Source organism: Dictyostelium purpureum (assembly GCF_000190715.1).
Source record: "Dictyostelium purpureum unplaced genomic scaffold DICPUscaffold_26, whole genome shotgun sequence".
NCBI lineage: Eukaryota > Evosea > Eumycetozoa > Dictyosteliales > Dictyosteliaceae > Dictyostelium > Dictyostelium purpureum.
The window spans coordinates 72,237-96,225 of record NW_003519363.1 but is presented as its reverse complement, the minus strand read 5'-3'; the positions used below and the strand labels follow the sequence as shown (position 1 = coordinate 96,225).

The 23,989-nt window shown below is 21.9% G+C and overlaps 10 protein-coding genes across 10 annotated transcripts; 2 read left to right on the top strand and 8 right to left on the bottom strand.

Moving 5' to 3' along the window:
* Positions 1-2: 2 nt before the first annotated feature.
* DICPUDRAFT_27799 (uncharacterized protein) lies at positions 3-988 on the bottom strand (the record flags this gene model as incomplete). Its single annotated transcript, XM_003284462.1, has 2 exons — positions 3-574; positions 928-988. Coding segments are annotated over 2 exons (633 nt in total), but the record flags the coding sequence as incomplete, so codon positions are not given.
* Positions 989-1,284: 296 nt separating this feature from the next.
* Positions 1,285-3,103, bottom strand: DICPUDRAFT_96736 (uncharacterized protein). Its single transcript, XM_003284461.1, has 3 exons — positions 2,476-3,103; positions 1,968-2,411; positions 1,285-1,886 (listed from the first exon to the last, which is right to left on the bottom strand). Exons 1-3 carry the CDS (start codon positions 2,954-2,956, stop codon positions 1,336-1,338), a joined length of 1,476 nt encoding a protein of 491 aa, XP_003284509.1. The 5' UTR covers positions 2,957-3,103; the 3' UTR covers positions 1,285-1,335.
* A 2,830-nt stretch (positions 3,104-5,933) lies between these two features.
* DICPUDRAFT_96735 (uncharacterized protein) lies at positions 5,934-8,633 on the top strand (the record flags this gene model as incomplete). Its single annotated transcript, XM_003284493.1, has 6 exons — positions 5,934-5,973; positions 6,057-6,715; positions 6,790-6,940; positions 7,006-7,300; positions 7,366-7,566; positions 7,643-8,633. 6 exons carry the CDS (start codon positions 5,934-5,936, stop codon positions 8,631-8,633), a joined length of 2,337 nt encoding a protein of 778 aa, XP_003284541.1.
* Positions 8,634-8,724: 91 nt separating this feature from the next.
* Positions 8,725-10,538, bottom strand: DICPUDRAFT_96734 (uncharacterized protein; the record flags this gene model as incomplete). The annotated part of the gene is made up of 2 exons (XM_003284460.1): positions 8,725-9,939; positions 10,014-10,538. The coding sequence occupies 2 exons, from the start codon at positions 10,536-10,538 to the stop codon at positions 8,725-8,727; spliced, it is 1,740 nt and encodes a 579-aa protein (XP_003284508.1).
* A 737-nt stretch (positions 10,539-11,275) lies between these two features.
* Positions 11,276-12,101, top strand: DICPUDRAFT_148317 (uncharacterized protein; the record flags this gene model as incomplete). Its single annotated transcript, XM_003284492.1, has 3 exons — positions 11,276-11,683; positions 11,744-11,866; positions 11,940-12,101. The coding sequence occupies 3 exons, from the start codon at positions 11,276-11,278 to the stop codon at positions 12,099-12,101; spliced, it is 693 nt and encodes a 230-aa protein (XP_003284540.1).
* Positions 12,102-12,321: 220 nt separating this feature from the next.
* Positions 12,322-14,222, bottom strand: DICPUDRAFT_75488 (uncharacterized protein; the record flags this gene model as incomplete). Its single annotated transcript, XM_003284459.1, has 7 exons — positions 12,322-12,723; positions 12,832-12,936; positions 13,002-13,112; positions 13,177-13,284; positions 13,361-13,401; positions 13,737-14,051; positions 14,201-14,222. 7 exons carry the CDS (start codon positions 14,220-14,222, stop codon positions 12,322-12,324), a joined length of 1,104 nt encoding a protein of 367 aa, XP_003284507.1.
* A 602-nt stretch (positions 14,223-14,824) lies between these two features.
* On the bottom strand, positions 14,825-15,675 carry DICPUDRAFT_75487 (uncharacterized protein; the record flags this gene model as incomplete). Its single annotated transcript, XM_003284458.1, has 3 exons — positions 14,825-14,974; positions 15,195-15,533; positions 15,628-15,675. The coding sequence occupies 3 exons, from the start codon at positions 15,673-15,675 to the stop codon at positions 14,825-14,827; spliced, it is 537 nt and encodes a 178-aa protein (XP_003284506.1).
* Positions 15,676-16,117: 442 nt separating this feature from the next.
* DICPUDRAFT_148314 (uncharacterized protein) lies at positions 16,118-16,766 on the bottom strand (the record flags this gene model as incomplete). The annotated part of the gene is made up of 4 exons (XM_003284457.1): positions 16,118-16,180; positions 16,250-16,392; positions 16,515-16,554; positions 16,623-16,766. The coding sequence occupies 4 exons, from the start codon at positions 16,764-16,766 to the stop codon at positions 16,118-16,120; spliced, it is 390 nt and encodes a 129-aa protein (XP_003284505.1).
* A 2,174-nt stretch (positions 16,767-18,940) lies between these two features.
* On the bottom strand, positions 18,941-19,090 carry DICPUDRAFT_27785 (uncharacterized protein; the record flags this gene model as incomplete). Its single annotated transcript, XM_003284456.1, has 1 exon — positions 18,941-19,090. A coding segment is annotated over one exon (150 nt), but the record flags the coding sequence as incomplete, so codon positions are not given.
* Positions 19,091-20,302: 1,212 nt separating this feature from the next.
* DICPUDRAFT_18260 (uncharacterized protein) lies at positions 20,303-21,578 on the bottom strand (the record flags this gene model as incomplete). The annotated part of the gene is made up of 3 exons (XM_003284455.2): positions 20,303-20,894; positions 20,973-21,288; positions 21,365-21,578. Coding segments are annotated over 3 exons (1,122 nt in total), but the record flags the coding sequence as incomplete, so codon positions are not given.
* Positions 21,579-23,989: the final 2,411 nt, after the last annotated feature.

Sequence of the window (23,989 nt, the reverse complement as noted above, 5' to 3'; positions counted from 1 at the left end):
TATAATGGATTTGTTATTTGATTAAATATTTTATCGCTTGATAATGAAGAGTTGTCTATTACGTAGTCCCAATTACGAGATTCATAAAAATTAACAGTATCATTCATCCATTGATAGTTGTCTTCATTATATTTTTTTCTTTCTGGTTCCCTTTCAAGACGCTCTTGAATTCTATTCCAAAGGGTATTCTTGTCAACTTTTAAATATATTGTTTTGATATCAATATTTGTATATTTTTTTAATTCTTTAATTTGTTCTGATATGATTGGATCTAAATAGTGACCATTATTTTGACTGTACAAAATGGCGGAGTATGGTGATCTATCTGCTATTAATACTTTGTGATAGCTATTATTAAAATTACCATTTAAATGTTGATTATTTTGTTGTGATTGTTGGCTATTTTCTATTTGTTCCATTTTTAATAATCTTTGAAACCAATTGGATACCCAAACTGTTTCCATTGTTAATGTCTGATTTGGGATGGAATAGGATGGCATATCTAAGAATGCTTCATCTAGTACTGTAAAACCGGCTTTAGAAAAATATTTACATAACTCAGTTTTACCAGAACCTAATAATATAAAATAATTAAAATTAGTGGGTGAACAAAAAAAAAAAAAAGAAAAAATTATTAATTCGAAAAATAAAAAAATTAAAAACAAAAATAAAAAAATTAAAAAAAAAAATAAAATAAAATAAATAAATAAATAAACAAATACACAAATACACAAATAATTAAATGAAACAAATAATTAAATGAAACAAATAATTAAATGAAACAAATAAATAAACAAATAGAAAAAAAAAATTCAATTAGTAATAAAAATGCAATAATAAATACATAGCTAATTATTTTTAAATAGTAAATAGAATATGATGAAAAAAAAAAAAAAAAAAAAAAAGAAAAATTTATTAATAACATACCATGACATCCTTCAAGACATAGAACAGTAATCATTTTTTTAGTTGCAGTTTTAATTGCCATTATATTTATTATAAATATACAGATAATGTAAAAAATAAAGGTATGTGTATTTAGTGGAAAAACAAAAAACGAAATTAAAAATTATTTTAGAAAAAAATTAATTTAAAAAAAAAAAAACAATTATCCGTTATAAAAAAAAAATAATTATTTATATTATTTAAAATTATTTTTTGAAATTTTCGAAAATTAACGAAATGATTAATCATATATTGTGATTTTTTTTTTTTTTTTTTTATAAAAATTTTTATTGATTTAGAATTTTTATAAAACATATACTTTTATAGTATACAATATATATATATTGAAAATAATAAAATACATATTTATTATTTATTTATTTATTAATTTTATATTGGATTTGGAGTTTCTTCAATTGTACCATTTTTATTAGATAAAACTAAAGCAACTTGATCGGCAAGATAAGATTTTCTAATTAAATGTTCTAGGTGAATTGGAATTGGTTTGCCAGCTTGTGATAAACGTGAAAAAATTTGATACAGTATCTCCTCAGGGAAATAATTGAATATTGGTACATATTTGAAAATATCTTCAGCGATGGTTTCAATGCAGAGTTCTCTTAATGATGAAACGGTTTGATCTGGTTTGAAGCAATATACATCTATCATTCTTTTGTTTTTGAAGTATCCACCCAAAGTATACATTTTACCATTATACACCCATGCACTATGCAATTGTCTACAACATGGTACAACGGTTTCTATTTTTGGGCAAACCCATTTCATTGTTCGAGTATTTAATATATATAAATCATTAAGTTCTTGATGTTTTCCCCATCCTCCAAACACTATCATTGATTCTCCAATTGCAACAGCGGTATGTAGTTGCCTTGGTATGGGGCAGTTACCTGATGTTGGTGGTTGTGACCATTCCATTGTATCTATATAGGTATAGTTAGGGTTAAATTAGATATTAAAAATTATTGTTTAGTTGATAGTAATGGTGTTATAATAATATTTACCTGTATCTAAAATATAAACTTTATTATCCTTTCTTTTATCGTTGGAGCCACCAAATGTAATTACTTTTTTGCCGAAACTACACATTGTATGACACCATCTTTCTGATGGTGGAGTACCTAAAACATCATGCTTGGTCCATTTCATTGTTGTTGTATCTAGTGAAAAAAGTTCGTTTGAATAGCGTGCTCCACTTCCACCAAACAATATCATTCTTTTACCAACACTACAAACCGAATGAGATGAACGTGCTGATGGTGCCTCACCAGATGTTGTTGGTTCTGACCATGTAAGTGTTTCTAAATCTAAAACATGTAAATCATTTAAACATTTGGACCTGTATCCACCAAAAATAAACATTTTATCTTCAATAATAATTGCAGAGTGTCTGTATCTTCCATTTGGGGTAATTCCTTTTGTTTTTATCTCTACCCATGTAAATGTGTCTAAAAATAATAAAATAAATTAATATTAAGATTTTTTTTAAAATAGATTTAAACACTTCATTACCCAATAAAAGAAAATAAATATCATTTAAACCATGTGAACCATCTGGAGTTCCTCCAAATAAAACTACTTTGTTTTTATATAAGCAAGTTGTATGACCATGTCTTTCAACAGGAAATAAACCATTTTGTTCATTGTTATTGTTATTAGTTAAAGAGTTTAAAATATTGGTATTAATTAAATTATTTATACTATTATTGCTACTATTACTTAGTGGGTTGTTATTATTGTTATTTATTATATTATTTGCACTATTATTTAAACTCGAGCTTGTGCTACTGCTACTGCTTCCACTATCTTCTACTAATTCCATTAGTTGATCATTTTGTTGTGATTCCTGGAGATGCTTTGGTATTGGGTTGATTGCTGGTGGGGGTGTTAAAACTGTTTGCTCTACTGGAGTATATGAAACTACTACATGTGATTTATGTGTAGGTACCAATTGCCATCCATTTAATGAATCCTCTGATTCGACAATACCCATTTTTAGTTTATTATTTATTATTATATTGTTTATTATTCTTGATGATATATGTAGAAATTCCAAAAAATTCTTTTTTTTTACCTAATAATTTAAACCTAAGTATTTTTTTTTTTAATTTTAAAAATTTTAAAATAATTTATTATTAATATATTTTATGATTTAAGGGTAATATTAAAAAAAAAAAAAAAGGGAAAAAAAAAAAAAAACAAAAAAGAAAAAAATAATTTAATGTTATAATATAAAAAATAATAAATTATACTATATTAATGCATTTTATATTTGTTTTTAATATATATTGTTATTTTTTTAAAAAAATTATTTTAACACAAAAATACTATAATTATTGTTATTAATTATTATTCTGATTATATAATAATACCTTTTTAATGGGTGTTTTTGTATATAAATTGTATTTTATATTATTTTTAAAATGTGTAAATAAACCATAAAAAAAAAAATAAAAATAATAATAGTGATTTTTTTTTATTATTAAATTCTTTTTTAATCTAATGTTAATTTTTTTTTAGATTTATTTATTTATTTATAAAATATATTTATTGTCATAATAATTATAATAATTGTTATGCTTTTTTGTTATTATAATTTTAAAGTCTATAGAAAAAAGATTTTTTTCTATTTTTCACTTTATATTGTTTATTAAAATCAACATTTTTTTATTATTAATTTAATTAAAAACTAAATATATAACTATATAAAACACCACTTCACATATTAAAAAACAACAGTTTGAAAAGGGACAAGAACAAAAACAATATTTAAATTTTATATATTTTTATTATGTTTTTTTGGAAATTCGTGAATGTAGAATTATTAAATTAATTTTTTAATTAAAATTTTATATTAAAAACAATATAGTATATAGTTACATTTATTATATATTTATTATGTTTTATATATGTATATTAACTCGATAGATATTATACCACAAAATACAAAATTATAAACACACACCCCTAGTTTAAATTTTATACAATTTTAAATTTTTTTTATAATAAAACGAAAGAAAAAAAAATAAATTAAAAAATAAATAAAAAATAAAATAAATATAATCAGTGTAATAAACAATAAGATATTTTTTTTTTAAAAAAAAAATAGTTATTATTTTTTTGTGAGTGGGTGTCTGGGTTAAAAAAGAATGAATGAGTTGAAAATATCTTTTGTTGTGGGGTTATTGAGTTTACTAGTATTATTATTTATTTATTTTTAGGGAAAAAATATATATTTGTATATCTTTATAAATTTAAAGTTTTTTTTTTATTTATAATTTATTATTTATTTATTTTTTGTGTAAAATAAAGGATATGAGTTTTTTTACTGTATAGTTAATTCCACAAATAAATAATATTTGTATTTGAAAATTGATTGTAAAAATATATTGTAATTGTTTTTTTACTTTATAGTTATTAATGATTAAAGATTAAAATAATATAAATAATATTGTTATTAGATGATATTATATAAATGAAATAAATGTGTTATTAAACAAATACAATATTATTGTATTATATCGTGTTTATGAAAACTTCATAGACATGATTGGTTTTATTTTAATATTAAATTTATATTGTGTGTTAACATTGTATACTGTTTTAATAAAAATAGTAGTAATCACAAAATTTTATTTTCGTGAACACAGTGTAAAAAAAAAAAAATAAAAAACAAAATTTATTTTCTTACATCAAAATAAATAAAAAACGAGGATAGGAATAGAGATATAATTATAATATTGTTGTAACTATTTATTAGTTTTTATTATATTATATAAATGTAAATATAAATATTTGAATAAAAATTATTAAAAAATGAAAAAAAAAAAAAAATTTTTACAAAAATATAAAATCATACATTGAAATTTTATTAAACAAGAGTAAACAAATTATTAAAAATTCAACATAAATAAATGTTAAAAAAGATTTGAATTTTATTTTTTTTTAAAAAATTTTATTGTTATTTAATAATTTTTATTTTAATATTAACCCACTATAATTTCGAAAATTAATTGTGCTATTTTTTGAACTGGGGTGCTGCTGGAATGAAATGAAATAAAGAAACGAAAGTATATTGTGGGTGGGTGAGAGTGTTGGTGTGCTAACCTATGTTTTAATTATATTTTTATTGAAATTTATTTTATATTAATTTATTCCCACACACTTTTAAATTAAAATATAAAAAAAAAAAAAAAAAAAAGATTTTATATTTACTTTTTTTGGAAAATCCCAATAAAGTTTTTATTTATTTTATAATATTTATAAAATTGGATGTGTATCTTTAAAATCGATGGTGTTATATAATTTGTACAATGTAAAATTAAAGTACTATAAAAAGGTGAACATGCAAATCTAACAACAAATATATTTTGTTTTTATATAAATAAATATTATAAGTAAAGGTGGGTTTTTTTAGATAATTACCTTTGTGTATTTTATTTTTTATTATAAATTAAAAACTATTTATAGTTTATATAATTTTTTATTATTTACATGTATATATAAGTTTATAAAAAGAAAATGATGATATAAAAGTTATTATTTATTTATTAAAAAAAAATTGAAAAAAAATAAATAAAAAAAATTATAATTATATATATATTTGAAATTAAAATTAAAATTAATTTATCTTTTATTTATAATATTACTTTTAAAAATAATTGTTATTAAAAATTTTTTATTATATTTTTTTTATTTTTTTATTTGAATTTCTTTTCGCTTTATTAGAAGCTCCAAAAGAATATCCAAACAAACACATATTTTCATTATTTATATTAAAATTAAAAATAAAAAAAAAAATTTTAATTTAATACAGATGATGTGCTTTTTTTTTTTTTCTTTCAAATAATTTTTTTTATTTTTTTTTTAAATTTAATTTTTTTATTTTTTTTTGAACACTTTTTTATTTTTTGAAATTAATATAATAATTTTTTTTTTTTAAAATTTATATTTTGTATTAAATCGATCAGATGAATGTAAAGTTTAGTACACAAAGATTCCCTACCAATCGTAAGTTATTTCTTTAAAACCAAGCTTGGCATTATGGTTATTATTAACCATCAGTTTTTTTTTTTTTTATTTTATTCATAAAGAGTATGTTAAGGATGGTACAAATTCAATTTGGGGATGTGTAGTTCAACCATTAAAAAACACAAGTATACAATGTCATGAGAATTCTAAAAATATAGGTAGATGTAGTAAATGTAATGCATATATAAATAGTTTGGTTGTGTTTGAACGTGTGGGATGGGTTTGCAATTTATGCCAAACTTTGAACCCAATAGACTATGATATTGGCAGAGATGGTACAAGATCAAGATATGCAACACCTGATAGAAATAATTTACCAGAACTATCAAACACATCATATGAATTATTTGTAGAAAATAATTTCAATAATAATACTACAGCAGATAGAAATAATCAAGTTGTTGACGGTTCAAACGAAATTAATAATTTACCAGACTCAATACCATATTCAATCATACCATTAATTGATAACCCAATTTATATAGCAGTTGTTGATTATTCAGGCAGTAAAGAACAAGATGAAGTAATAACATCAGGTTTAGAGGCATTGGTTCATGCATTACCAGATAATGCATTGTTTGGTTTAATTGTTTTTTCAAAGAAAATTGGTATTTACAATTTAAATACTTCAACACCATTAATAAAGTTCATAGATTCAATCGATCAAGTTGATGATTTCAATTTTGATGATATAATACCGTTGGAAAAATTTTTGGTTAATGTAATTATTAGAAATTTTTTATTACTATAATTAAATATCATACCAACAAATTTTTTATATTTTCCTATTTTTAGAAAGGCAAGTTTGAATCAAATATAATTAGAGCAATTCATTCAATTTCACAAATTAATGAGACAGTTTCAAAAAAAATGGTACCACACGCTTTAAGTCAAACTATCGATTTATTATTGGACTACATAACTATAGAACAATTTAAACCAAATGGTAATTTTTATATAGAATGTAAAAAAACGATTAATTAATATATTAACATATTTTTTAAAATATAGTTAAAATTGGTTTATTTTTAACCCAATACGCAGGTGAATTTAAATTAAAAAAAGGATTTTCGTCAATACAAGATTTAGTAAACAACTATGGTAAATCAGAATTTTTAAAACCAGCTACAAATGTTTATAGGAAGCAATCTGAGCGTGCAGTTGAATTGGGCGCTCATTTTGATATTTTCGCGATTGGTGATAGATATTTTGGTTTCGATTCAATTAAATTCCTTTGTACAAATACTGGTGGTCAGTTATACAGATATGATAAATTATTACCAACATGCTCTTTGCCACAAGATATGTATGTAAATCATAGATTATTATTATTATGTTTTCTATTATTTTATTAACATTTTATTATCTTAGATTTAAACTTGTTTCCACATCATGGGGATTTCATGGTCTCTTAAGAGTTAGAAGTAGTAAACAGTTTTCAATTGATCAAGTTTATGGCTCAATTTTACAAAGTCAAAAATTTGAAAATCTTTATCATATAGAATCATGTTCACCATTCACAAGTGTAGGATTTGAATTTAAATTTAATAGTTTAACTAGCAGATTTTCACCGTAAGAAATTTAATGATAATAATTAATAATATTTAATAATATTAATATTAATTTTTTTTTTTTTTTAATTATTTAGCGATGAATTACCAAATTTACAAATTGCATTTTCATATTCATATCTACCATCAATTGAACAAATTAATCAAAATTCACCAACTTTAGGAGGTAGTGGTGCCATACTTGGAAACAGTGGTTCATTTATGAATAATAACGATAGTAATAGTAAAACTAGAAAAATTGAAAAAAGATTGCATATTTTTAATATTAGTTTACCAATTTCAAATACAGCAGAAGATTTATTCAGCTCAATCGATTTAGAAACAACAATATCATTAATAACTCAAAAGGTTATAAGAAACTCATTAGAAAATGGTATTACAAAAGCTGGACTAATGTTGAAACAATGGTTACACGATATATTTTATTCCTATAACGAAAATGTTGTAATTTTATCAAAGGTTACCTCTCAAGTAGACATAAATTTCTCACAAATGACCCATTTAAGACCATTACCAAGATATATATTTGCATTGTTAAAGAGTCCCATCCTAAGGAAGTTTACAGTTGATTTGGAAGAAACAATTATTAAAAAGAAGTCTGATGAATGGATATACCATCAATGCCTATTCTCATCATTAGAACCAAGGCTCCTTCATAGAGCATTATATCCAGTTTTATATAGCTATGGTGCACCAAATAATTTAGCCTCAAAATATTTACCATTATCAATAAATACAATTCTAACAAGCACAAGTAATATCTATTTAGTCGACTCATTTGACAGTTTAGTAGTATTTTATAATTTACAACCAGAGTCTCCCCAACAAACCCAACAACAATTACAACATCAATTCCCACCTCCACCAGAAAGTTTAATTAGACAAACAATTTCGAGCAGTAAACAAGACCGTTTAATTGTTCCAGAGATTAAATATCTAAAAGGTAAACTAAATGAAACTCCTGAATTCTTAAAATATTTAATAGAAGAGGAAACCAATGCTGGTGAACCTTATTATCAATTTTTAAATGAAATTGGTAAACAAATACATGAAAATTTAACATCTTAAAAATAATAATTCTACAATTAAATAAAGTTTTATAACACTATAGTTTTTTTTTTTATACATTTAAAATATATGATTTAAATTTTGTATATTTTTATTTTTTCTTTTTATTTTTTTTATTATTATTATTATTATTATTCGAGTTGGTTGGGCTAATTAAAATCGTTGCATCTTTAATTTCATCATTTTCATTTAATGTTTTTTGAGCTTCAATATAAAATCTAAGATCTCTTAGCTCTTCGGAGAGTTCTTCAATTACCCTATCCTTTTCCCCTTCTGTTTGCTTGAATTTTTCTTGGTTCTCTTTCATTGCACTATTGATTTGTTTCAAAAACGAGGTTTCTTTATTATCATCATCACCTTTTTGTTTTAGTTTTGAATATTTAGTTTGCCATTTAGTGTTGAGTTTTTCCATATCTTCCTTGAACTGATTTACACGGAGTGAATGCTCTTTTTCTATTTTACTTATAACCTGTTCAAAATAGGCACGCTGCTGCTCCAATTGACTTGTTAATAAGAAGTTATATTCCATTACAATTGATTCGATTTTTTCTTCTTTTAAGTGTGAACCCTCTCTTGTATCAGTAGATTGGTTTGGATTTGGAAATTCCAAAACCTTACCATCGGCCCTATTTTGAATAAGACGATGCACATAACCATCACCTGCATAATCCCAAACACGTTGAGTTTCTAGCTCTAATGCGAATGTATGCATAGTGTCCTCGTAATGCTGATTTGCATGACTATTTACATAACGTGAGCAGCCAACTTGACCACATATAATACAAATCCAAAGTGATTCAGTTGAGTCACATTTAGAACATACACTTTTACTTTCAACTGTTGGAACTTGAACATATCTACAAACTGGGCATGTGTTATCACCTTTCCATTTACTTAAACAATCGCAATGAAACGAATGGTGGCATAGTACTGTTACAACACCTGATGAGTTTGAGTCTAAACGGTCCAAGCAGACAGGACATGTTGGTAGTTCAATTGAATTTGGTGGTGGCATTAAATGATAGTTTGGCGTTGAAGTTTGATAATCAACTTTACTAATAAATAAAATAGTACATGTTTCTGGCTCAAATGATGAAAAATTCTTTCCATTATATAGCTGATAAAACTCGTCGGATGATGCTTGATCTTTTAATCTCACTATTACCATATATCTATTTGGTGATGCGTCCCTAATAATTTTCATATCTGTTATAAAATCGATACATGTTGAAAAAAATCCAATTAAATCTGGTATAGACATATAGGATGGCACTGATTCAATACATATTATATTGGTTCGGGAATTCTAATATTAAATATCAGTATTAGTAATGAATATTTTATGTCGACAATGTTTACTATTATTTCCAAACTACTTACTGGTAATTGACATAAATTTGTTGTTAAATTTTTTTCTATCGTTGTATTTATAAACAAATGTAAAAACCCTTCGATTACTTCAACATTAGGATTACCTGAAAAAAATGGAATTGACTCTAATTCATTTTCATTGTTATTATTGGTGGTGTTATTGTTATTGTTATTGTTGTTTGGATTCAAAATTGATGCAGTTGATAAATTGGTTGCTGTGGTGGTTGTAGTGGTTGTAGTGGTTGTGGTAGTAGTAATTGAATAGGATGATGATTCATAATGTGATTTATTTTTACCCCTCAATAAGGCCACATCGATATTTGGTGGTTGGATAATTCCTTCTAATATAATTGAATCGGGTATTAATGTTTTTTTGTAAAATACTTTTTTGGTTGGGGTTAAATTTGATGTGGGAGTAGATGTTGTAACTGTGGATGGTATATTTAATGAGCCACTATTATTGTTATTGTTATTATTGCTATTATTGCTAAAACTATTGCTATTATTACTATTAGTATTAATATTACATTCCATCTTTTTTAGATTATCCTTTTTTTCTATTTTATTTTTTGATGTTAAATTTTTTACTGTTTTATTTGTAACGGTTTTATTTTTAAAATTTAGATAATCTGTATTATTCGAGAGTGTATAAATAGCTAATATTTAATGAGTTAGAAATTTATTTCAAACAAAAAATAAGAAAAAAAAAAGAAATAATTACCTTCTGCTTCTATAACCAAACTATACATCTATATTTATATATATTTATTTATTTATTTATAATGGTTTATAACAATTCATGTATTTTTTTAGATTATTGAAAAAAAAAATTTTAAAGAAAATTTATTTGTGGACGTGTGTGAAAATATTACTATAATTATTATTTATTAATTTAATTTATATGATTAAAATAATTAAAAAAAGAAAAAATTTAAAAAAAAATAAATTAAAAAATTTAAATTTTTTTATTTTTTATTTTTTTTATTTGTTTTTTTTTGGGAAAATAATGATAATTAATCTATGGGTTATTTTTATAAATTATATTTCATAAAAACTATGCAATAATACTGTTTTAAATCAAAACATATTTTTTTTATTATCCAATTTTTTTTTTATTTATTTTTTATTTATAAAGTATTTTATTTATAAATAAAAAAAATTAAAAAAAAAAAATTTTAAAATTTTTAAAAAATAAAAAAATTAAAAAAAAGCTCGTTTAATTCGTTTTTTTCTTTCAAATACATATTTTAAGATATTACAGAGTTATAAAAATGAACTTTAGCGAAATTGTACAACAAAATTTACAAGCTCAATTACAACAACAACAAATTCAACAAGAGCAAGAAAGAGTTTTACGTGAACAACAACAAATTCAACAACTCGAACAACAACTTCATAGAGAACAACAAAATGGTCCAGCTAGACCCGCCGAAGAATACTGGCAAATTTTTGACCAATCTGTAAATAGAATTTTTAAAGAATGGACTGCATTACAATTAGCATTAGTTAATGAATGGGGTGGTAGATCAAGTGGTGAAAGAGCTCTTGAAATGAAAGAAGATATTTTAGATCTTTTCTTAACTGGCAAACCAGTCTATTCAGATCAAATCGAAAAAATTCTCGATGAATGTTTATCACAAGATTTAAATACCGTAGCTGAGGATGGTAGTTATAAGCAGGTATGTTATATTTATTAACCCAATATTATTTAGATTATTTATTAATTAATTTAATTTTAGGTTGCTGAAATGATTATTCAATGTTATAATTTAGCAGCAAGAGGTTTATATAATGAATTAGTTAATTTTTTAGGTCCAGAAACCTCATCTGTTATTGGTAACTGTGTTAAGGGTGCCGGAAATGTTAGTATTTCCTTTTTTTTTTTTTTTTTTTTAAAAACATATTTTAAAATATTAATTTTTTAATTTATTTTAGGATTCAGACGATGAAGTCTCAGAAATGGGCGATGATAGCATGATGGAAGATGACGATGATATGGAAGATGGAAATGATGATATGGAAGAAAAAGAAAAAAATAAAAAATTCAGTGAACCAGACGAAGATGGTTGGGTCACAGTCAATCCAAAAAGAAAATAAATATCAATTATATAAGTCCTGTAAATTTTAAATTCTTTAGCATATTTAAAGAAAAGCTCAATAAAAATATTATTTAAAAAAAAAACCAAATAAAAATTTTATTTAAATTGTATTTTATAAAAAAAAAAAAAAGAAATAAACCAATTTTGCTTTTTTATATTACCATGTTTTTTTTTTTTTATTTATTTTATTTTTCTTGATCAACTTAAAAAGATAAAGTTTAATTATTTTCTGGTTTGAGTTTCTTTAAAATTGGATTAATATTTTTTTCATTCATATATTGGCCAAGTAAACTAGATAATGGGGCCTTATCGAGATCTTGAAGGTGTTGGATTTCTGGTCTAACATCAGCAACTTTATTCTTTGGTAAATTTAAAAGTACTGGTAAGAGTTCAATTAAAATGGTGTCTTTTGAGTTTGAATGGAATTTACCAACGTTAATTACATTTGGATGTTTGTATGGAGCGGTGGCATCAATTAAGATAACTTTTGATGGATCTCTATCTAACATTTCAATCTTTTTAGAGAATTGATTTCTTTCTTTTAAGCCATGTTCAGCATAGAGTTGACCAACGAAGTAATTTTGATTTGGATCTATTTTGAAGTAAATTTGTTCATTTTTCTATATAGATTTAAATATTAATTAGTATAACCATTTTATGTGATATTATATTGTATTTAAATATTATTAATAGTTATTATTTAAAGCTATTAATATTATAAATATTACATTTTGTGGAATATTTGCGTTAAAGAAAAGATAGATATCAAAATCTTTTTTAAGATTCTCTAAGAAAAAGTCAAGACCTGCTCTTTTATAAACAGCTGGATATTTCTAAAATTAAATTATGTTAATAACCTATCAAAATAAATGGTAATAGTAGTATTAATAATACTTACAGATGCTTTTGAAAGTTCACAGAGGGCATCGATTTCGATAACTAATGTATATTTTTTACTTCCTGGAAGTTGTGGTGGTAAAATTTTGTGAACTTTAGCTTGACCAAAGAGCTATAAAATGAAACAAATGTTAATATCCATTATGTAAAGTAAAAAGTAATTTTATACTACTTACAGATTCGAAAATTTCAGATCTATCACTTAAATTTGCAAAGATATTTTCAAATCCATCTCTTAAACCAGTTGTGGCCTTTAAGACATGTTGTTCTAAAGTACTTAATCTCTAAAATATATTATTAAATTTGAATTAGCCATATGCTATTTGTTTTAATGTTTTTTTTTATGTTCCCAATACTTACATATCTTTCTTCTTCAGTAATATCCTTCTTATATTCATAAGCTGTTTATAATATATTAAATATGTTAGTAAATTTGATTTTTTGAGTATAAATGAATTGAATAATAGATGGAAATATAAAAAATTTCAAGTTCTTTTATTAACAAACTCCCATTGAATGATGATTCTGTTTTATTTTTGTGTACTATTGTTATTGTTATTGTTATTGTAATTGTTATTGTTATTGTTATTGTTATTGTTATTGTTATTGTTATTGTTATTGTTATTGTTATTGTTATTGTTATTGTTATTGTAATAATTGTTGTGGTTGTTTTTGTTGTTGTTATTAAAGAATCAATGTTCAGCTATCTTTTTTTTAAATTTAGCCCATTACTTACCTAAATAACCTAAAACTGAAGTAACAATAACAGTTAAACCAATACCAGCACCAATTGTATGGAAAACTGGTAAAAATCTCTTTTTCTTTTTCTTTTCAGCTTCTTTGGCTTCTTCAGCTTCTTCATTCTCTAAATCTTCAACAGTTTTTTCTTTTTTTTCTTTTTCTTCTGCCTTTTTTTCTTCATTTACTTTTTTTTCTTCATTTACTTTTTTTTCTTCTTTTGGTGCTTCATTTGAATAAAATCTTCTTGATGAATTTATGAATAATGGTTGATTTTTACCAGAGAAAAAACCAACATGTTTTCCAAAATTTCCTAATTTTAATAGTAACCATTAATTTAAAAAAAACAAAAAAAAAACACAAAAACGAAACAAAAAATAAAATAAATTATAATTGATTAGATATTTAATTTTATATTTGGCATTTAGAGATTTTTGAATGTCTATTTTGTGTATTACTTACTTGCTGCTTTGCCTAAGATCATTTTTTATTTCTTAATAATATGCAATAACAATAAATATAAAAAAAAATAAAATGAAATGAAATGAAAAAAATAATTTTAAAATTTTTTTTTTTTTTTTTAAATTTAATTTTTTAAAAAAATTTTTTTCGTTTTTTTTTTTATGAAATGGGACTCACCACTTTTGAAATCACAGTGCGTTTTTAGAAGTTCGTTAAAATTTAAAAACACCTAATTATTATTTATTAAAATGATGCAAATTATTAAAAATGAAAAATTAAATAAATAAAATTAAATATCTATTTTTAAATATGAAACAATTAAATTAAAAAAAATTTTAAATTTAAAAAAGAAATAAAACAATCAAATAATTTTTTATCATAATGTGTCCAAGATTATTTTTATTTTTATTATTTTTTTTGAAATTTTTGTTTTATTTTTTTTTTATTTTTTTCTTTTTTTTTTAGAAAAAGAAATTAGTAAAGTTATATTTGTAACATTTAATGGTTGTTTTGTTTGTTGTTTGTCTGTATTGATTTTGTTTGTTGTGATATTTGGGATTGGTTTGTTGTATAATTTTGTTTTGCAATTTTGTTTATTATTTATATATATTATAAAAATGGGAATTAATGGTGTTCTTCGTGTTGTCTTGGGGTGAAACCATCAAATCTTCTTTCATGTTTACAATAACCAATATGGAAATCCTTCATAATGATATGTGCATATTTAGTCATTGGTGCGAGAGTGAATAATGTGGTTGATTCACCGCCTGCATTCTTTATAATTTCAAAAAAAAAAAAAAATATTTGAATTTAATTGTTTGTTTGGTCATAATATTGATTGTTGGTAAAATGTTGAGTTAATTACATAAGTGAAATCAATATGTGTTAATTATAAATAAATAAATAAATAAATAAATAAATAAACAAATGAATAAATAAATAAATGTTAGTATGAATTTTTTAAGTTGTACTTTAGATAATAAATGATAATTACTTGTAAAATCATATCACCACCTGGATGACTTGAAACATATGAAGTAACATTATAAACTTTTTCATTGATAATTAACCAACAGTCATCTCTGGTGTTGTGTTTGGCAACTTCTTCAAGAGTGAATTGTGGGAGGTTTGGGTCAATTAAATTTGAGAATGGATAACCTGGGTGATCTTCTCTGAGTTGGGTTGGATCTAATTTTTCTAATAACCATGGTTCATCTTCATCATTATTTGAGGCATAATTACGTTTTTGAATTGAAAATTGATTTTTTGGTGTAATATTTAATTTAGTAGTTGATAAAAATGATCTTTGTAAATTGATGGTGGTGGTTGGTTTCTAAATAGTGAATAATAAAAAAATACATAAAAATGATACCTATTATTAGTATTTATTTCTCTATATACTACTATTTCTAGTATGATTCACATACATTGATGATGCTTGAACATCTTAATAATTTAGTTGAAAATCTGATCATTTTATTTTGTGTTTATTTTCCAACAATAAAAAAATATTATAAATGAAAAAAAAAGAAATAAAATTTTTAAAAAATTTTAAAAAAAAAAAAAATTCAAAAAAATTCAAAAAAATTTTTTTTTTTTTTTTTATGTAAATATAAAAACAAAAAAGGGTTTTTTGCTATGGCGTCATTTCACCAAATTAAAATAAAATCAATAAAATTAAATGAATAAGGCCTTTAAAGGTTTTTTTTTTTTTTTATCTTTTTTTTAAAATATATTATTGTTTTATTATTGTTTTATTTTACTTTGTTAATTTGGGATTCAAGTTCTAAAATAGTTAATGAAAGTGAAGATGATTCTTCGAATTCTGACCATTCTTTTCTGTTTTTGGTATAGGAGGGTAATGAATTAGTATTTCCTTTTTGCAATTTCCTTTTTCTATCTATAATTTATGAATATTTACTCTGTTAAATCGACATCATTATATTTTTTACCTGATGATGAAACGACAATCCAAGCATCCTAGTTAAAAATAAATAAAAAGTTAAAAATAGGTTTTTTTTTTTTTGATATTTATAAAATGGTATTTACTCTTGGATCAAATTCTTCAATTTCAACACCTCTGCAATCAAATCTGGCAATTTCAAATGATTTTTCTGATTCGATGGTTCTTTCTGAATAATTAGTTTCTTCAACTACAATACTATTTTCTCTATTACAACCCTTACATTTCACTAATAATAAAAATTAAAATAATATTAGTAATCAATTTATATTATTATATTATTATTATTATTATTATAAATTAAATATATTGCAGTATATTCTTTTTAATTATTTTGCATTATAAACCTACTTAATAAATTAACATTTGATTTACCAACGACTTCAATATTCTAAATTTAAAAAGGTTAGTTTGTATTAAAGTCTATATATCATAATCATAATAAACTAAACTACTTACTGATTTATCTAAACCAATAAATTTATCTGGGGTTTCACCACAGTTTGAACATTTAATTTTAACAAAGAAAACTTTATCGGTGCATGGGTAGATATTTTCGATTTCTTCAGTTTCAGCTTTTAAGGTGATTGATTGTTTAACCATTTTTTTAATATTATATTATTTAGTGTTTTGTATTTAAATGAAAAAAATAAAAATATTTAAAATTTAAAATTTTTGAAAAAAAAAAAAAAAAAAATTTAAAAATAAAAAAAAAATAAATAATAAAACCCAAATTAAGAAAAGATTAATAAAGTAAATAAAACTTATAGTGTAGGTAAAAATATAGAAAATATAAAATTGGATTTTGTATTATATGATTTTAAAAGTATCCATAGATAAATTAATAATCAAAAAACAAAAAATTTTTTTTATTTTTTTTAAGTGATTAAAAATTATCGTTATTCTCAGTTTTCACCAATTATCGTTAGCATGAAAAAACTTCACAAAACCATATTGATAAAATTAATATTAATCTCTTTTTTTTAAAAAAATTTAATTAATTATTAAACTTTCAAAAAAAAAAAAATAAATCCCAAAAATTAAATAAAAAATTTTTTTTTAAAGATTTTATAATTAATTTTGAAAGATAATAAAATTGTATTAATACCATTATTTTATTTATTTAAATTTTTTATACTATTAGCCCAGATTAGTATCTATTTAATCAAAATACCTATAGAGAGTAGATTAAGCGATAATTGAATGAGAAGAAATGAAACGAGTGAATAAAAAAAACAACAAATAATGTAGGTGGTGAATAAAATATTTTCATTACATTTATTAGTTTGTATTTTTATAATTTTATATTAATTTTTTTTTTTTGTTTATTTTGCAATTTTTTTTTTTTATTAATTTAAAAGTTTTTTTTTTTAAAATTATTTCTTTCTATATAGAAAGAAATAACGATACACAATAGTAGATATTTATATATATAAATGATAAACAACACTTGATATTTTTAATTATCAATAATATTTGATAATTCTTGAAAATTTTAATGATCCACAAAATTTTATATTCTTGAATGCTACACAATACTTGATATGTTTTAATGATCCAATAAAATACTTACCTTATAATCATTATACAATAAATCTTTATACTATTGAATGATCCAATCCAATTGTATATTCTTGAAATGTTTATAATGATATAAAATTATGGTATCAAAATAAAAAAACTATAGTTGAATAATAATAATAAAACTTGATAATCTTGAATGATCAAACCCACTTGAATTTACCTGAATGTGTATAATGAAAAAATATAATGATATTATTACCAATATTTTATTTATTTATGAATGTTACAATACTTAATAGTTTTTAATGATCCATTATATTTAATATTCTTGAATGTTACACACTACTTGATATATTTGATATGTTTAAATGATACAATAACATAATTACTTTATACTTATTATACCATGAATGAAATGAATGAAATGAATGAAATGAATGAAATGAATGAAATGAATGAAATGAATGAAATGAAATGTAATGGGTGAATAAAAAAACAACAAATAAATGTAGTTGGTCAGTATATTAGAGCCGAATGGTTAATTATTTATCCCACCACGCAGAATACATAATTAACCACCATATTGATAATAGAATGAAATGAAATGTAATGGGTGAATAAAAAACAACAAATAAATGTAATGCAAATATGACTTGACAAAGCTAAAATTTGACTTGATAAGGCTAAAATTTTTTTAAAGCACTTGTTTCTTGTTGCTGCTGCTAAATAGTCTTTGATAAATTTGGATGTTACACAATAGTTGATATGTTTATTTTTATTTTTATCTATATTTATATTCTATTTCTTTCAAATTTGATTTCTATACTTGATATTTTTTAAATGATATATAATTTTTGATATTTTTTATGATCCATATTACTTTTTATTTTTTAAATGCTAAATATTTGATACTTTTGCATGATCCATATTACTTGATATTTTTGTATGATCCACATTACTTGATATTTTTTAATTATCCATAATACCTACCAATAATCATTACATTCAATAAAAAAACAAATGATAATCGATTGAAAACTTAATTAAATGATATATATTAAAATTTTTTTTTTTTTTTTTTTTTTTTTTTTTTTTTAATGATATGCTTTAATAATCTAAAATAATTATTTTTATCCAATAAAAAGATAGCTTTAATGCTAAAAAATCCTCGATAGCTTTAATGCTAAAAAATCATTTATATTTTTTAATGCTAAAAAATCCTCCATAGTTTTAATGCTAATAATTTATATGTTTTAATGATAAAAAATCCTCGATAGCTTAAATGCTAAAAATCTTTTATGTGCTAAAAAATCCTCGATAGCTTTGATGCTAAAAAAATCTTTTATATATTTAAATGCTAAAAAATCCTCCATAGTTTTATTGCTAAAAAATCCTCTATAGTTTTAATGCTAAAAAAATCTTTTATATGTCTTTATGCTAAAAAATCCTCGATAGCTTTAATGCTAAAAAATCCTCGATAGTTTTAATGCTTAAAAATCTTTTTATGTGTCTTTATGATAAAAAATCCTCGATAGCTTTAATGCTAAAAAAATCTTTTATGTATTTAAATGCTAAAAAATCCTCGATAGTTTTATTGCTAAAAAATCTTCGATAGTTTTAATGCTAAAAATCTTTTATATGTCTTAATGCTAAAAAATCCTCGAAATGCTTTGATAATATTTTTTTTTTTTTTTTTTTTTTTTTTTTTTTTTTTTTTTTTTTTTTTTTTTTGGATGGCCCCAAAAAAAAACTTCCCTTCTATTAAGAATATAATAAAATTGGATAATCTGGAAGGGATCAACCCCCCCTTGAATTTTTCCCGGAAGGGGTATAATGGAAAAAAAAAAAAAATTTATGAAATTATTTTCTTTAAATACTTTTTAGTTTTTTTAAAAAAAAATTAAAAAAAAAAATTTAATTTAAAATTAATTAATTAATTAATCTATAACTATTTCCTAATTTATTTAAAACATCAATTCCAAAATAAGTAAAATTTGTATTTTCAGAAAAAATGTAGATCTGCTACAATCAAAATTGGTAATAATTTGAAACAGGGGAGGTTTTTTTTTTTCAAAATTTTTTAATTTTCAAATTTTTAAATAAATAATTTTCTAAATTAAACACTTCTTCCTTTTAAAGAAATCATTTTTCCATTTATATTATTTTATTATAATTCATTTCATAATTGATATGTGAAAAAGAAATAAAGTAAGAATTTGGTAGTTCATTATATGATAATCAAATTGGTATGATAGCTGAATGAAAAAAAAAAAAAAAAAAAAAAAAATTTATTTAATTTTATAAATTTAATTTTTTTTAAATTTCTTTAAAATTTTTAAACATTTTTTAATTTTTTTTTAAATTACAATGAGCGCTTTTTTTAAAATTTTTTTTTTTTAAATTTTGAAAAATGATAAAATCTTCCAGATGATCCAAAAACGATAACAATAATTTTAATCACTTTTTTTTTTTTTTTTTTGGTAATTTCGATATTTAATTTTATTAATTTAATATATTTTTAATATTTATAAATAGGTTTTGTATTTATTTAACTTTAATTTAAAGTTTATAAATAAATAATTAACTTTTTTTTTTATCTTTTTTTTTATCTTTTTTTAGAGTTTAATAAATATTTTGTTTCTAAACATTAGGTATGCAATAAGGTCAAAGAAGACGAACCAACCTAAACTAAAAACGGTGGAGGCAAGATATCCATTCTTTAACCAAGACAAATAGAGAATTTCATATGACATTGTCCATAAATAGGTGCCATCGTGTGTTTTAATATAAAACATTAAAAGAATTTCGATAAAGATCATTAAAGAGTAAATAGTGATGGGATTTGTTCCAATGTAGATGAAGGGTTTGGATAAAAGATCTATAAAACGTCTTGCTTTGTTACCCCATTCAATTACATCAATTAAAATATATGCAACTGTAATTAGGCAACCACCAGTACCAACTGTAAATAGGGCAAAACTAAAGCTCCAAATAAGTTTGTTGAAAGGCATAACTGTAGCACCTAAACCAATTGCGGGTACAATAAATAATGCAATCATAACAATCCATCTTACAATAAGGTCAACATTTGAATAGTCATATTTTCTATAATAGGTTGTAAATACTCTACCAAATTCCAAACCCATCCAAGTTGTAATAAATGCACTTAATGTAGATAATAAACCTTCTGGATCATTAGGATGTATCCTGTTAATAAATAAATAAATAAATAAATAAAATTAGCCAATTGTATTATCTGTTGTTAAAATAATAAGGTATACATACATATTTGGACCGAATACTTTGAAATCGAGATATGCACCAGCATTACAAGTTGGGGTGAGTACACCCTTACCACATCCTGGTACTGGTAATGCATACATTACTGAGATGTATGTAACAGTTGTTCCCAAAAGGAAAAGTCTTTGCAAGAATACAGGGAAACATAAAAAGCTTACACAACTGAGGAAATAACAAAGTGCAATTCTTTGTAAAACACCCATAACTCTAAATGAACTAAATACAAAATGATGTGCCATTAAATTTAAAAAACATTGAATAAAAAATAATAAAAAGGTTCTTCTAATGATATTATACCATGCTAAAAATAGAAAAATAAAAAGTTAATAATTTTAAAATTTTATTAAAAAAAATAAAATAAAATTGTATATACCCACTTGATCTTGTATTTTTAGCAGTCTTTAAAGCCAATGCAACAGAAAAACCACAAATGAAAAGGAAAGATGGGAAAATAAGGTCAGCTGTTGATAAACCATTCCATTCAGTTTCTTTTAATGGCCAAATTACATCTGGACCACCTTGGTTATCTACTAAAATCATACCAAAAATTGTAATACCTCTAGCTACATCTAAACTACTCATTCTTTTTTTAGAGTTGGCAGTTGTTGGTGAAGATGTTGCTGGTTGTGAGGTTGTTGTTATTGGGGCGATTGAGGCGATTGGTTTGGGAGAAGAGGATGCATTATGTTGATGGTGGTGATGGTGATGGTGATGGTGGTCATGGTTATGATGTTTATGATCTATAAGTGGTTGTGATTCAACATCTTGTATATTTGTCATTTTTTATTTATTTAAATTAAAATAAATAATTATATACAACAAAACTGCAATACAACACTGGTATTAGGAAAGAAAACTATAAAAAAATAAATAAAAAAATAAAAAATTTAAAATTTTAAAAAAAAAAAATAAAAAATAATAAAATTTAGATTTTTAAAAAATCTTTTTTTTAAATTTTATATAAAAAAAAAAAAAATAGTTTTCGTAGTAACAATATTAATTCATTTCTATAATCATAGTTTCTATAAACCAAACTACGGCTAGATAAATTGTTTATGTTATCAATATTAAATTTTTTAAATTTTATTTGTAATCGATAAAATGGGTAAATTCGAAAATTATGTCAATAATATCGACATAAAAATTATCATTGTGGTTGTAATTGAAATATTTTATAAATAAATGTTCAAAAATTATAAAAAGAAAAAAATAGTTTTTGTTTTTTATAAAGTCATTATAATATTTTAATTTTATAAAAATATCTAATTCAAATAAAAAATGGATCTAATTAAAATATAATTTGTTTTTTTTAAAAAAATAGGAAATTACCAAATAAAGTAATAATCATATATAATGTTTAGTTTATATAAACATACTAATTATTAGTTTAGTATTTATGATTATAGTTTTTATATTTAAAGTAAGTTGTAATACAATCATTTTATTTTCTTTTTTTATATATTTTATTACAAATTATAATAATATTTGGATGTATAAAAATAAATTCAAACTTTTTTTTTTTTAGTTTAATATTAAAAAAAAAAAAAATGTAAAAAGATATTATTATTATAATTAGGTTCTATATTTGTGATAATATCCAATATTTAATATAGATATATCATAATTCACACAATAAAAAAATCTTCATCATCTACCCCCATTACAGAGTGAATGGGATATTATTACAATAGTTAAAATTAACAACAATCAATACAACAATAGCAATAACAGCAACAAAAAAACAAAACAAAACTATCAACAACAACAATGCGACATCAAAACAACAGCATTTAGACAATATTGTAATTTTTAATAAATTTATAAAAAAGCCATTAAAATAATACTTTAAAACTAATTGAGGAAAAAGAAAAAAATAAAATAAAAATAAAAAGGGAAAAAAAAAAAAAATAATAGATAAAATTATTTAGCCTTAAATCAAGAAATATTGACCAGAAATAATTGTATTGGTTCTTCCAAAAATGATTTATTATTATAGATCTTAACGACGAAACTACTTAATTTAATACCTAACGTATTTTTATGTAATTTAAAATTATTCAAAAAATAAACACAAAAGTATTGTTTTATTGCTATTTTTTAAATTAAAATTCATTTTTTAAGTTTCTGTAGTGGTTAAAATTTTTTGTGATGATAGAAATTATTTCTTACATACATTATGTGGGGTGTGAGTGTGTTTTTTTTATAATTTTTATTTAAATTTTATTATTTTTTAATAATCATAATTATTATATTCATATATTATACATATATAAGGTATATACGTGTATACACAAAAAAATAAAATGCAATGTTTAGTATTTTAATATATTTTTTGCAGCCCATTACTATTTACATGGATACTATATATAGGTTTTTTTTTTTTTTTTTCAACTTTATTATTTTTGTGTGTTTTAACCTTGTGGTTGTTTTTTAAGTGTAATTAAATAAAATAATAATAATAATAATAATAATAATAAAATTAATAATATAACATGTAAATTCAATTTATTGTATAGTTTTTAAAATTGTATATGTGGTGAAAGAAAAAAACCTAAAATTCAAAAATTGTTTGTTTTTGTTTGTTAGTTTGATTGAAATTATCAAACCCCAATTTATTATATATTAAACACACAGATACCACATATATCTAATTTAAATCTTTTGGGAATAATTAACATCAATATTATATATAATACATATACCCACACCCAAAATAAACAAATAAAAGAAAACCCACACTTATAATCACCACCCTTAAATATAAATTAATAAATATATATTAAGCCAATAATATATCAAAATCATTAGTATATTTATTTTATTTTTATTTTTTCTTTTAAATAATATTATTTTAAAAAAAAAAAAGGAAAAGAAAAAAAAGATATAAATTCAAAATAAAATTTCAAATCATTTGTCAGTTTAAATTTATCTTAACAATAAATAATAATAAACATTAATAATAATTTATTCTTTTATTCTTTTATTCTTTTTATTAAAATATT

What these genes read in the sequence shown, in the direction of transcription:
- DICPUDRAFT_96736 (XM_003284461.1), bottom strand. Translation starts at nt 2,956, where the DNA reads ATGGGTATTGTCGAATCAGAGGATTCATTAAATGGATGGCAATTGGTA. An exon ending in TATTTATTTTCTTTTATTGG is followed by an intron (nt 2,412 to 2,475) that starts GTAATGAAGTGT and finishes TATTATTTTTAG; the next exon opens with ACACATTTACATGGGTAGAG. An exon ending in AGTTTATATTTTAGATACAG is followed by an intron (nt 1,887 to 1,967) that starts GTAAATATTATT and finishes ATACCTATATAG; the next exon opens with ATACAATGGAATGGTCACAA.